The sequence below is a fragment of the Lampetra planeri genome, chromosome 33 (genome assembly GCF_965212315.1).
Source record: "Lampetra planeri chromosome 33, kcLamPlan1.2.h2, whole genome shotgun sequence".
Lineage (NCBI taxonomy): Eukaryota > Metazoa > Chordata > Hyperoartia > Petromyzontiformes > Petromyzontidae > Lampetra > Lampetra planeri.
This window is the reverse complement of record NC_136139.1, coordinates 6070062-6084923: the sequence shown is the minus strand read 5'-3', so window position 1 is coordinate 6084923 and position 14862 is coordinate 6070062. Positions and strand designations below refer to the sequence as shown.

Below are 14862 nucleotides of genomic sequence, written 5' to 3'. Positions count from 1 at the left end.
GGGGGTGGGGGGGGTGAAGGGGAATGGGGGGTGGGGGGGGAATGGGGGGTGGGGGGGGAATGGGGGGGTGGGGGGGGAATGGGGGTGGGGGGGAATTGGGGTGTGTGGGGGGAATGGGGGGGTGGGGGGGAATGGGGGGTGGGGGGGAATGGGGGGTGGGGGGAATGGGAGGTGGGGGGGGGATGGGGGTGGGGGGGGGATGGGGGGTGGGGGGGGAATGGGGGGTGGGGGGGGGAATGGGGGGTGGGGGGGAATGGGGGATGGGGGGTGGGGGGGAATGGGGGGTGGGGGGGAATGGGGGGTGGGGGGGGGAATGGGGGGTGGGGGGGGGAATGGGGGTTGGGGGGGGGAATGGGGGGTGGGGGGGGAATGGGGGGTGGGGGGAGAATGGGGGGTGGGGGGGGGAATGGGGGGTGGGGGGGAATGGGGGGTGGGGGGTAGTGCGGGAATGGGGGGTGGGGGGGGTGAAGGGGAATGGGGGGTGGGGGGGGAATGGGGGGTGGGGGGGGAATGGGGGGTGGGGGGGGAATGGGGGGTGGGGGGGGGAATGGGGGGTGGGGGGGAATGGGGGGTGGGGGGGTAGTGCGGGAATGGGGGGTGGGGGGGGGTGAAGGGGAATGGGGGGTGGGGGGGGAATGGGGGGTGGGGGGGGAATGGGGGGTGGGGGGGGAATGGGGGGTGGGGGGGGAATGGGGGGTGGAGCCTGTACCGGTAGATGTCTTCCGCGCGTTCATTTTGACGTCTTCCGAATTCTGAAACCGGCCACGGAGCGAAAGACAAGAGGGGGGGCGCGCATCACATCGCTTCTTGTTGTCGTCGTTGGTGGGGGGGGGTTTCTCGGCCTTTTGTTTAACTTGAAAGGGATTCAGACGCTTGCTCCGTTTAAACGGGGGACGATTTGGCTGACCTAAAGTCGAATCTCGTTGGATAATCGCCGTGTCAAGACAACGCGAGATGTCAGACGGTACAGCACCAGTGTCATGGGCGTTCTGTCATTAAATACAGCGGCATCGCTTCCTGATGGTGCCATTTAAATGTATGCTGTAGTTCTATTTAAAATGGTATTGTTATCATCGCCCCCAACCCGCCCCTTTACATTTGCATGTGCGTGCGTGTGGTGTCCATTTGCCTTATTCTTTGCAGTGCAGCGTGAGTATGAATGTGTCGCTGTACTGCACTTGGATTAATTCGTTGTTTGGATGATACGGTACTTGCCCCTCCGCTCGCCGTCATAGTAAGGTGGAATTGCCACCTCCGGCTCGGGCAGATGAACGTGATTCGGTCGGTGTCAACGCTTCTGTTCTGTGTCATACTTTGATGTGTTCAACTGCGACCACTGAAATCTAAAGCCAAACAAAATGCACGTCCCATGGCAGCAATTGGCAAACGTCTGAGGGAGATGAACTCAACTGCTGCGTGGGCGGATGGAGGCTCGTCATGAAGTGACCTCGGTGTCAAAGCAGATATGACAGGGTCGTTGTAAAATATCGCGTGGGAGAGAGGACCCGGAGAAGATCGATGAGATTTCACAAGTTCATTATGGGGGAACGGAATTAAATACCGCTTTCATCAAGCAGAAGGCATGGGAGTTGAACGTTGAGGAGAGGCCATGTGGAAGTGACTTGATCTCTCAGGGACAGGACCTCGGATTTGTCACAGATGTCTGTCGTCACCTGGTGGTTTTCTTACTCTTGACCCTGGCATCATAATAATGTGTAATTTACACCTCTGGCTTTGGCCCGCAGATAAAGATGACTGGCGCCCCTTTTTGATTATAAATAATGTGTACTGACAAATCTGTTTTTTTCGTGTTTTTCTATTGCAGAAAAAAAATCACCCACGCACCCTTCTGCACGCAAGTCAGACAGGACTCATCACCAGCAGGTTTTTTAAAATTTACATTGCCCTGCATGCAACTGCCGGTTTCAACATCATCACCAAACACAACATGACACCCCTGCACAAACACGTGGCTCTCATAGACAGAGGAATGCATTTGTGTTGGCATTGCAAGCCCAGATTTGAGCAATTAAATGTTCCACAGAAGAAGAGTGTTGTCACTATTGCCGGCAATGACCATCGGCGATGAGTTCCCTGATATTCTTGGTTCTTTCGGGAAAGTCACGTAGAAGGGAAATAATAAAATAATAAAAATATTAAAAAATACAAATTCTCACGACGTTTCGACTGCAATACAAGCAATCGTCATCAGGTGTGAAATCCACAGCAAGAAAATTTGAAAAAAACACCAGCATGCTTTTTTCAAAATTTTGAAAAAAAACACCAGCACGCTTTTTTCAAATTTTCTTGCTGTGGATTTCACACTTGATGATGATTGCTTGTGTTGCAGTCGAAACGTCGTGAGAATTTTTATTGTTTTATATTTTTATTATTTTATTACTTCCCTTCTACGTGATTTTACCAAAAGAACCAAGAATATGAATCCCTGCAGTCACGAAGGCTTTAAATCCGAGTTCCCTGATGTTGCCGCGGTTGTAATCGCAGCCTTCAGCTTCTGCAGTGTGGTGACTTGAGGTGTCACGTGACTCATTGTCCGTATTGTTTCAGGATGTCGACTGGGACAGCGAGGAAGACGAAGGGGCGTCTGGATTCTCAGAAAGTACGACAACAATGGCAGCTGCTCATCATTTGTAATCATCGTCGTTGTCATCATCACCATCGTCATCTACATGCTTTCTGCTTTTCCAGTGACCTGGGTTTCCCTTTCAGTTGGTGGCATAACTTGGTTTGTGTCTCCCTGGGTCAATTTAGCCTAAAATTCGTCCAGTACATTAGTGTTGAATAGACCTAAGTAGCCGAGATTGCGCGATACAGGTCAGTTTACCCTCTCCGTGTGCTGTCATACTTTCAATATGCGCTATTATGTCACTCTATGAAATTATATTTCTCCGACAGAAGCAATTGCCAAGCTACTACAGCAATTACCCCAAATGTAATAACATTGACTGATTGTTTTAGTTGGCACGGTGGCTTAGGAGGGTGGCAGCATGTCAAAGCACAGAGACATTAAAATGTCCTTTGTGTGAAAGATATAAGTATAAGCTTTCAAAGCGATCGTTTTTTGCTAATATTTAGCATTTATTTATTTGGGAAAAGCTTTTTGAAATTAATCTTTGCTCATTTAAATAGTAATCTACAGCCATTTGTCAGTCCACTGCAGCATGAAGGGATCTCTGCACCACATCGGTGCTGGCGGTAGGTGGGGGGTTTGCATACTTCATTCTGCTGATCAGTGCGTATTGGTGAAGGGATGGCTGAGGATCGGTTCAGATATTACCTGCCACTCATGTAAGCCACCATGGCTGGGAATTCAATTCAGGTTTCTTGGGTTCATAGCAGTGTGAGATAGCCACTGTGCTATTGCACTTCCTCCCTCAGCTGATTAAACCTCCGCTTATTTTTTTTACAGCTGCGCTGTTAATTTTCTGCACGAAAATATTTAAAACTGTTAATTTTCACCACAGGTCTCCCTTAAGCCCTGTTACCATGGGCTCTCGCCTGACTATAGTTCATATGGAGTATATATACTGCATATATATATATAGAGTCCAATATAATACAATGACCTATGATACAATCACCCAGAATGTGCCCTATCTTGTTAGACCTGCCACATCAGTTTGTTGTCGACTGTTGCGGGGCTACGTGGTGTGGAGCAGAGGGCAGTGCTGCAAAATCCAATGTTCTGTATTTTTTTACCTAAATCTTCACTTCCCGCCTTCACCAACCCGCACCGACCAACGTGGTATAGTGCGGTCAAGTTAAATAACTCCCGTGTCAAACGTGGCATGGAAGAGGCCCTCATGCAGCAGTGGATCGACCAAGGGCTGTGAATTGTTATCGTTGCAGTGGACGCGCTGCGGGAGATGCTGGCGCGCAAGCTGGAGTTGGGCTCGGCGAGTGGGCACGAGCGCGTGCTGGAGGAGCTGACGCTCGGGGGAGTGGCCAAGCACATCCTTGCCGGGAAATGTGAGACACAAGCTGACACCGCCACAGGCAGTGGCACTGGCACAGCACGGGCAGTAGCACCGACACAGCCGGGCAGTGGCACTGGCACGGCACAGGTCGTGGCACCGGCACAACACAGGCAGTGACACCGACACAGCATGGGCAGTGGCACCAGCATTATTTTTTTTGTGCGGCACAGCAGTTAGCACATTGCCCTTTGCAGTCACGCACCCAGCTGTACGCTTCAGAAGGAGAAACATGGTTTTCCTACCAAAAGTCAGAAGTATGTTTTCACAACACGTTTTTAAATTCAGATTAAATACCAATTACTAAATTATTAATGATTACTGAATTGCCCTTTTTCACATGTATTAAAAGTCTGAAGTTTTCGCCACACAGGACTGCACTCATCTTCAGGAGTTGGATCGATGCCCGCAGCAGTGTGTGGCCAAAGCTTGAGAGAAGAACACATGCAGCCCAACCCATAAAATTACAGTTTGTTTACAAATGGCTGTGGAAATGCACCGGGTTAAAGAGAATAACGTAACGTTTGTTTTCTGTTTTCATTGCAGGCAAAAATATCGTATGCATGGTGGGTGCTGGAATATCTACCGGTAAGTTGTCGGTCATTATTTTTCACTTGTTTGGATGGGAGATTAGCTGAGAATACCAGGTGTCATATGCTTGGGTTGTGATATGGCCCGGAGATGGCAAGACATCAATGGATTGAATCCATCCGCATGGAGCTTAAGTGTGTGTTCCCCCTCGTAAGGGTGGTGGTGGGTTTTCTCTAGATTCTCTAGTTCCCTCCCATGTGAAAACAAATGCTAATTTGTGGCATTGGCTAAACATCCCAGTGCAGGATCCTCTTTAAAAGTGTTACGTTTCAATGAAGCTAAATACAGTCAACTCTCAATTATACGGGGTAATGGGTGCGGGGGAGGAGTGGACCAAATAAAACAAAATCCAAAGCATATTTAAATCCATAAAACCTCATCTTTTATGAACCTTCATAAAATTGTGCGAAGACAAGCAATCTGTTCACTTGCTTGTGGAAACATGGGCACTGAGTCAGTGCCCCTTCAATGAGTAAGATTATAATTAAACTAGCGCGTGCATTAAGATATATATTTTTTTAACAAGCACAATTCACAACCCGACTAACTGGCCCACAGAAAAAGCCGTCTTTAGGGTGCGGCGAGTCGGGGCGACTGCCCCTGGCTCTGCGCTTTCGGGGACTCCACACTTCGATGTCACGGTGTCAGATGTTTAGTTTGAAGGCGTTGGGGGGCCCACACAGTGTTATTTTCACCGGGCGCCGCAACCCCCTATGGATGGCCCTGCTCACAGATAATCCAGAGTTCACGTAATTTTATTTATGGGTGATGAGATGGGCCGAGAGGTTTGTTGCAGAGGTTCACTGTTCGAATCAGGCCACGGTGGCGAGATGTTAACTACCTCGCCTGGTATGCAGGAGGTCGTGGGTTCGATCCCGACCCTGACGCCTTTTATATTTGGAGTTTGCATATTCCCCTCATGGCCGCTTGGATTTTTTTTCCGGATCCACCGGTTTCTCCCTCCACATGTAGAATCAACATGCGTTTAGAGTATTTAGAGAATTTGGCTGCTATACGTTTGGCTGCTATAAATTTCCACATGATAAGCCTTATCATTGAGCTGTCAGTTGTGGCCAGGTTGTTTCTGAAAAAGCGCTTTATAGCTCAGTGGCCCTTACCTGGTGAAATAAGAATAGTTTAGTTCACTTCAAAGATACCATGGCATTTTTCAAAGAATAGTGGGCCTTTGCATGCTGGCGTTATGTTCCAAACTTGAAATAATGCTTGAAATTAACCTAATTGTAAAACGCACAGCAATCGTAGTCCCTACTGCACAAACTCAGCAGTAACTGAACTTATAAAAAGGGAGGATCCCGAGTCTAAAGACTCAGCGAGGCTCTCCGGGCTAAACAAGTGTAATAATAACAACGGGGCCCGATGGGCTCAGGACGCGCGCACCCAGTCACCGCCGCGTGGTTGCGTGGTCACGTGTGCAGCGGCCGGGATTCCCGACTTCCGCTCGCCCGGCACGGGGCTCTACGACAACCTGCAGAAGTACAACCTCCCACACCCGCAGGCCGTCTTCGACATCGGATACTTCCGGGTGTGTGTCCATCACAAACACAAAGATCCCTCGTGTAGCCTCGACAGAGTTTTGCGGCAAGGGCTATTAGTGAGCACCTACGAAGGTCGACACGGCACACGAGGGGGTGGGTGGCCAGCACCATGGCCAGCACCATGGCCAGCCACCTTTGTCTCGCCAGTGGCGATGTTTTACACATTGCACCAGGTACTTATTTGAGGCTGAGTCGACCTAAGGGAAGGCCAGGACTGGTTCAGATAATTGTCAGTGGTTTTGGCCGTGAGCAGGAATCAGCGTGTTAGCCACGGCGCTACTGCTCCCCACCTTGCACCCCCACCTAACAACAATGATCATCTTAATCATTTCTTAAGCCATAGACTTACGCAGAGAGAACCATAGCCTTACATAGAGACCCAGACCTACATTCAGTTGCATTGATTCGGTACGAGCTAATTCTGAACCGGTTTCAACAATCAGTGTCTCATCAGCAGTCAGACTTGCTTGAATCGCGATTGAATTAATGCTGCTGAAATTATACACTCCCAGAAGGCCGATGGGTTGTATAAGAATTTATTTTAATTGTTACATGTTGAGACAGATACATGAAGAATACATATTGTCTGCTTGTCTATTATATTAATTAATATTCTTTACAACTTTGCAATGACTTCTTTATATTGGATGGGATCGGCTGCTTTGATTTCTTTCTCCATGTACTACTACTCTGTCCTTCTTCTCCGATCAAAATCCAGTCCCCTTACAGAGCGATGCGTAGACGAACATACAGATCCATAGGCTTACATACATTTACTTGATCTGTGCTGCCCACTTTCACAAGCCAGCACTGACCCGTTTGGGGAATCATGATCAAATAACCTCCGTGACCCACGTGGCATGTGGAGGCCGTCATCCAGCATTGGATTGGCAAATAGAGTTGGACATATGCACGCATGTTTAACTTTTTAATTGAAAGCCACGCACTAATAACAGCACCACGTAACCAGGTAATGTTATATGTCTTTATTATACATATTCCATATTTGTAAAGAAATTTAATTTTCTATGCCTGTGATGTTTGTAATTTTCAGGAAAATCCAGAGCCGTTTTTTGCACTGGCCAAGGAGCTGTACCCTGGTCAGTTCAAGGTAAAAAGATATTTTAGAAAAGACTCGCAACATACCGTACCCGACAGAATCACCATTCACACAGACCCACCAGGTGAATCGGATTACCAATCACCAGCAGCCTTACCATCAACCAAACTCAGTAAAGTATCAAACATTCAGTTGGCTATTATAAGGCAGTGTTCTATTATAATTGATGTAAGAAAATAGGGGTGAAATTGCACGGTCTAAACAATCGAGGTGGAAATAGTCACCCCATCCCGGCGATTCGATGAATTGTCACGATTCAGAGTCACGATTAGATTCTAGATTTTTTTTTATATTGCAGAGAATGGTGGTTCCTCTCATGGTCGTTGGCATGACATAAAAATGTATTATGTATAACAAACACGAATTAAAAAAAAACTTAGATTCTTACCACGTGTGATACAATGCGTGCATCGTGTGAATCAACATGATCAACGAATCGATGCAGCGTTTACCCGCTTTGTGATCTTTCAACGAAAGGCGCTGTATAATTATAAGTTATCATTATGATTCACTCAAGGCTCATACTCCACACACAGTGGGGCAGACGCTACAGAAGCAGCGAAGTGGGTCTCGGTGTTGCCTGACTGTGTCCTTGTGCTCCCTTGCAGCCGACAGTCTCCCACTACTTCATTCGGTTGCTGCGGGACAAAGAGTGCTTGCTGCGGTGCTACACACAGGTGTGTGCTTTTGCCTAAGAGCAGGATAAACGACCGATGTTGTCATCCAATTATAATGCAGAAAATAATGGGCTCGCCTTTATCGCACTATAAATGCCACGCCTTGGATAGATGACGCATGACTGAATGCAATGAATTAGGAAACGCAGTGCCGCCAGGTTGAAAATATTCACCTCCTAGTACAACAATTCAAAGTGATTTCCTGCTCAAATGTGCATTGAGTTGATGCTTGTTTATTTACAGCCCTGAGCCAAGGTGTAAATACCACACTGCTATGGTGGGGAGTGAGTCTGTCCATAAGGACAACCACTGTGGACTTTCTCATAAAGTGGTACTTTATCGACTCTGGAAGGATGATCAGCTGAGTCAACTTCAACCAGGATTTGAACTTGTAACCTTTCCGTTTGCGAGCCGCTCACCCTACCGCTGAGCCACATGGCCCCAGTATTTTATTGGTACAGTGAAGATACTTGCAGTGACAGATAAACATTGTTTGTGGGCCGTTTCGAATCAGTAGGCCTCGTGCAGCCACGGACCGCATGAAATCCGGTATCGGGCCGTAGGTTCCCCACCCCTATTGTAAAGTGTCGCACAGACGGGGCTTTTGAGACACGGTGCTTCGTGTGTGGAACGTAGAATATCGACACTCTGGAGCGCGTGGCCGGGCTGGAGAATAACGAGCTCGTGGAGGCGCATGGCACGTTCCACACCTCGCACTGCCTGGGCTGCAGACACGAGTACTGCCTCAGCTGGATGAAAGGTGCCTCCCAGAACAACGGCACAAAGCTCACGGCTCCCACGTTTGTTAACAAGGGAAGATGGGGACATCATTTCAGCTCGACTGTAATCGAATTCCCATTAAGAAGCGGCAGAAATTTATTTGAGTTATAACATCTCTGGTTTTATGCAAACCGAGTTGAGTAATTTGCTGGTTTTTGCTAAGCGAGATTGTTTCTCTTTGACAACCAACGTTTTTTTTGATGACCAAGCTGAGACCATCAACTATCTGGACTTCATCTCTAACAGTTGGAAGCTGGATTCGAACCCAACAAGTCAGCGTTGCTGGCAAAGCGTCAATGACATTTAAAATTGTAATCCCTCGAAGTCACCCAGCCACCTAAGGGTTTTGTTGTGTGTGTTTTTTTTCTCCGTTATACAGAGCAGATCTTTAGCGACAAGGTGCCCAGGTGTGAGAAGTGCAAATCGGTTGTCAAGCCAGGTTGTACTGCTCATTTTAAAAACTCATAACCCACACACACACACGTACACACCATGAATACCTGTGCATGACAAATCATTCCCTTCAGAGAACATACAAAAAAATACCCATCAGCTGAGCAAAGTGTGTGCAGTTTTGTCAATACTCTCAGTTTCAGTTGCTCTGTAAATAATATAACAACAAAAAATTTACAAGTTAAAATTATGTTCAAGAGGCTCCATATATATACGTCATGATTTTTATGCCTTTTTTTTCTTCTAAGGGTGAAATCCTTGCAGATAAGGAGGCAATTTTGCGTTGCGGAGGCCGTCGCTAACCTGCGGTCTTGCGTGTGCGTTGCAGACATCGTTTTCTTCGGAGAGGCATTGCCGGAGAAGTTCTTCACGTGCGTGCAGTCGGTACGGAGGAACAGCGGCATCGTCACAGCACTCATGGCTTGTCAATAAATACATAAGTAAATATGCAGGCCAGGTTAATAGATAAAAAGTTAATAAACGATACTATCATAAACCGGAGACAAGGACGACCGCTGACGAGTTGGAACCAAATGGTGCAGAAGATCATCGCATCTACGAGGGAAGGCCTCCAAGTGATGGCACAAGACCGTCGCAAGTGTCAATAGCACGGGATAGACCAAGTACTCAGCACTGTGAAACCCAGCGACCTGAATTCAATTTCCGGCCATGGAGATGCAGTGATGAATCGTCTGGTGTGCAGGTGCTAGGTTGATTGTTACATCGCAGGATCATGAGAGAGGGTGACAGCTTGGGGAGGCCTTCATCCAGCAGTGGAATGGTCATAGCTGATGATGATGATGATGAGAGCACAATGAAACTATCTTTTAGAAGGGTAACTTAGTGAAGAAAATAATGATAGTGATCCAATAAGCATCTCTTGCTGACTCAATGGTGGTGATGATGATGACAGTGATCTTGATGACAATGGTGTTGATGGCGTGATCTCTGACCTCGTGTATGTATGTGTGTGTGCTTTAGGACTTCCCAAAGTGTGATCTCTTGATCATCATGGGCACATCCTTGGTTGTACAGCCATTTGCCTCCCTCACCAGCAGGCACGCACGCACACTGGCGCAACACCACACACGTCAACGCTACTCGATTAATTTTTGGCTGGGATTAATTTGAGCAGGGTCTGTCCGATTTGTGGACTGAGAAAATATTTCCGCACCCAGCAAAGGCACATCCAGCATACCTCTCGCTGTGGCTGTGACGGCCTACCGCCAGTCAAGTGCCACCTACTGCATAAGAGGGATTGTTACAGCCCGCAGTGCAGAAAGGCTCACAGCTATTTTCAATGCTCGGACAATGTAAAGGGTTAAACACGTGCTAATTTCATCCCATCGCTCACATAGTCGGCCCATTATCACATAAAGGACTACCCCTTTGAAATGGCCCACAAATTACATTTATCCATCACTGCAAGCATCTTAGCTGCACTAATCGGTTGCTGGAGGGGAACACTTTTGGTGTGGCAAAAACGCCGTGTATATAATTTTATCGCGGTCGGTCATTTCTGTCGCTGTGGCAGGGCTTCTTGCAGTGATGGAAGTCACCGAGGCGTGTGGTTAAATGTGTGGCCACCACAGATATCGGAGAGTCCTCTTCGGCCCTTGGGAGGGTAAAGGTTCCCCACCGCTGTCCTCGACGGATGACGAGCTTGTGATTGCAAGTCGACCGATGAGAACCACATCTCGATTTAAAGCTTTCGTGACTGCAGGGATTCATCTTCTTGGTTATTTCGGTAAAGTCACGTAGAATGGAAATAATAAAATAATAAAAATAAACATAATAAAATAATTCTCACGACGTTTTGGCCACAACGCAAGCAGCCGTCGAGAAGACAGCGTCTGAACTTCAGACTCTGTCTTCTCGACAGCCCTGTTCTCCACCTAAGGACGGCTGCTTGCGTTGTGGCCGAAACGTCGTGAGAATTATTTAATTATGTTTTATTTTTATTATTTCCAATCTACGTGACTTTACCGAAAGAACCAAGAAAATGAGAACCACATCGCCAACGGGGCCGGGTAAATAACGACACTCTTGTCACGTTGCAGGGTTCCAGACAGCACGCCCCGTCTTCTCATCAACTTGGAGAAGAGTGGACAGGTACATATGCGTGTTTTACCGTCTGGGTGTGTAATGTACTCTCTTATCCTTGGCTAGTCGCATAGCTCTTTATCTGTTGACGCATAATAAATACTGTTTACTCTTAGGTTTTTTGGTAAAGTCACGTAGGTAAAAAATAAATAGTAAAAATAATAGAAATAAAATAATAAATCACGACGTTTCGGAGGCAACACAAGTCTCCGTCATCAGGTGGGACCGTCACAGCTAGATTTACTGTCTCAAGTGGGAGACAGTAAATCTAGCTGTGACAGTCCCACCTGTGTTGCCTCGGAAACGTCGTGATTTATTATTTTATTTCTATTATTTTTATTATTTATTTTTTACCTACGTGACTTTACCGAAAAACCTAAGAGTATGAATCCTTGCAGTCACGAAAGCTTCAAATCTAGAAATACTGTGCCTTATCTACAGCATATATGGTACTTCATGTCTGCATGATCCACCAACCGACTGCTGATCACAATGTAACAACAGGCTTGCATCACAGTCGCCACAACCACCACCACCACCAACACCGAGTTAATTTCCCATCTACCCCTCCAAGCCAAACTGCCACAAGCCATTACCAGTCGCCTATTCGTGTGGAGCGGTGGCGCAGTGGTTAACGCTGTCAACCTGAGGATCTGAGTTTGATTCCCAACTACGGCTAACATCGGGGCTGTCAGATATTATTGTCATCATTATTGTTCGACACGGGGTTGTGTGGGTAACTCTGTGGATGCGTCGCTCTTTGTCCCCGGCAGTGCGACCCCATGCTCGCTGCACTCGGCCTGGGAAGCGGCTTCGACTTCGACTCTGATGACGCATACAGGTGAACTCTTCTGGCCAGGCCATAAACCTCACACAGCCAGGTGTACGGGCCGGCAACCCAGAAAATATTTCTACACCCGGCGCTCCACATCCAGGATACCCTCTCGTTATGGCTGTGGCTACTCATCACCTGCCTACTCCAATCTACCAATGATTTTTTTAAATATTCAGCGAGATATTAAGCCCGTTGGAAAATGTTTTGACTTCATAGTTCCGCCCACTCCTTTCTGTGTCGCCACCGACCACCGTCGCATTGTGTTTCCTGTGCCCGTTGCGTCCTGTTTTGCATCAGCAGCTGCCGTGTTTTCTCCGCATTTGGTGGGGTGCTGAAGGGAGGTTGGATCGTGAAGCTGCACGTCCATGCTTGATGTGCGTGTTTAGGGATGTGGCGTGGCTGGGCACGTGCGACGATGGCTGCCTGGAGTTTGCGGAGTTGCTGGGCTGGAAGGTGCCACATTTGCACAGACACACACAAATACATCCCCAGAGTGTGCGATGCTACAGTTGATATAAAGCAGGCAAAGATCGCTAACAATGATTTGTGTGGATGTATGCACACACATACCCAGCATCAGAGGCATAGCGTGGTTGAAATATGGGCCCTGCTGCAAGGCATGAAATGGGGTACCCTGTCCAATTTCCCCTCTTCGAGGTCTGTTGCCTGAACCCCAGTAAGTTGCACCGTCTGCACACACGACACCCATGCCGTTGTCCAGCGTGCATATGCAGTGTGTGCTGCACGTAGACAAAGATCCCCCGTGTAGCCTTACCAGACTTTTGGGGCAAGTGCTGTTAGCGAGCACCTATGAAGGCCGGCACGGCACATGTCCGGCCGCCTTTGTTTCCCAAGTGGTGAAGTTTACACACACCACACTGTATACTCATTTAAGGCTAAGTCGACCTAGGGCAGGCCCAGGACCGGTTCAGATAAGCGTAACTGTTGTTGGCCATGAGCGGTAATCGAACTCGTGTCGCCGGGTTCGTAGTGCAACGCGCTAACCGCTGCACTGCCGCTCCCCACACACACACACACACCCCACGTTCAGCGGCCATTGTGTGTGTTGCAGGATGAGCTGAATGCTCTCGTCAAGGCAGAGCACACGAGGATTGAGGCGGAGAGTGGCACAACAGGGGACACCGTGGGTGCAGGTGTCGGCGTTTCAACAGAGGGGGGCACTGCGGGTGACGGTGCTGGCGCTTCAACAGAGGGGGACACCACCGGTCCAGGCGCTTCTCCTGAGCCAACGTCAAGCCCCAGTAAAATCTGAGCTGTCCCGACCGATGAAGACAACAAGCTCACCATAAATTGAGTGTCGCCCACTACTCCTAATAATAACCCACGGTTTCCTTGACATTGGGCAGATTGGGAGTGATGTTGTGGATTGGCCAAAGCAACAAAAAGGCAAAGCAGTTAAATAGCTGTACCTTCAAATGCACCTTTTAGGTTGTTGTATTTAAAAGGAATGAGTCATGAAATATCGGTCTTGTCGTCCATGCGAATGTCAGTGTTTGATGGTTCAAGTTTATTTTGTTGAACCAGGTGAGAACTCAAAAGACCAGGATGAGTCTCATTTGTGAGAGTGACCTTGTGGTGGGTTATTGAATTGTGTACACATCAGCTTAAGGCAGTGTTTGACTACATCTTTAAGGGGTTTTATTAAATCTAAGAAAATAAAATGTACATGCTAAGGGCTGATTTAATTATTGCATTAGGAGACGACTGAGCTATTGAATGGTAAATTCCGCAATTTAAACCTTGGTTTAAAAAAAAATGTAATTGCACCAGCCAGTTAAAAAATTATACTAACACTGAGGTGGACAATTGTCCACTTAGAGAAGGAAGCTTACCTTGATATTGAATGTCGCAGTGTGATTATTAAAAAGTATGAAACTTAACGCTAAATATTTTGCAGCTCATGTTTACTTCAAATAGAACTCTTGTCTTTTGCCGAGGTGTGGCACTGTGTCCATTCGGAGTTACAATGCCAACAGATTGATGGTGTTTGCCAATTGACTGAAAAAAGCCCGTGTTTATTCATTTCGTCGTTCCTGTGGCTTGTAATTATGAAGTGTCTCTTTTTGTTCACGTATACACGCGTTGCTCTGAAAAACATTTTCAATAAATGTGGCTTGCGGAACTTTCGCATTCTCCCGTCACTGCTTTCAGCCACAACTGCTGCAACGGCGACGAGGGTGGCAGCCGCTGAACTTGTTTTTAACCAGCTGAGACCATCAATCGGTTTCTGGTTCAGGCTTGATGTCAGCTTTGGGGGTGGTTAAAACACGATTTTTTTTAAACCCCACACCCCGCCCCTGTGCATTATGCATACACCATCAGAATTTCCTAAGGAATTGCATTGTGGTCTTCTTTTCTGAGGTCACCATCAAAATTAATTGAAAATGTGACCGAGAGTGAGACAACTGTGGGGCCGGGTTTATCCAAATCAGGACTCGTCACCACACTAATAGTCACCAATGTGTTCACTGCTGCAAAATCTGCCTTTTGGACACCATTTATATCTTGAGCACAATGCACTTGACGAAATGCTGATGGTTTTTGCATAACAGGGGCTGTGTTTTATACGTGTTTTTACTGTTGCTTGAAACTTATGGTTTTCCAACCCGCATGATGATTCTCTTACGATGGGATTTTATCATCGTTTACAGGCTTTGAGCTTTGGGGTGTGAAGCACGATTCAAAATCTCGTCAATAGGGGGTGTTTACCAACATTTTCTGTGGGAATAGC

At 47.4% G+C, this 14862-nt stretch overlaps 1 protein-coding gene across 1 annotated transcript; it reads left to right on the top strand.

Annotated features, from left to right (window-relative positions):
- The first annotated feature begins 734 nt into the window (after positions 1-734).
- Positions 735-14253, top strand: SIRT2 (sirtuin 2). Its single transcript, XM_078610110.1, has 16 exons — positions 735-964; positions 1826-1884; positions 2569-2620; positions 3871-3990; positions 4542-4583; positions 6023-6129; positions 7197-7253; positions 7871-7939; positions 8576-8699; positions 9099-9158; positions 9501-9556; positions 10154-10230; positions 11233-11284; positions 12049-12116; positions 12497-12563; positions 13183-14253. Exons 1-16 carry the CDS (start codon positions 955-957, stop codon positions 13381-13383), a joined length of 1221 nt encoding a protein of 406 aa, XP_078466236.1. The 5' UTR covers positions 735-954; the 3' UTR covers positions 13384-14253.
- The last annotated feature ends 609 nt before the right edge of the window (positions 14254-14862 follow it).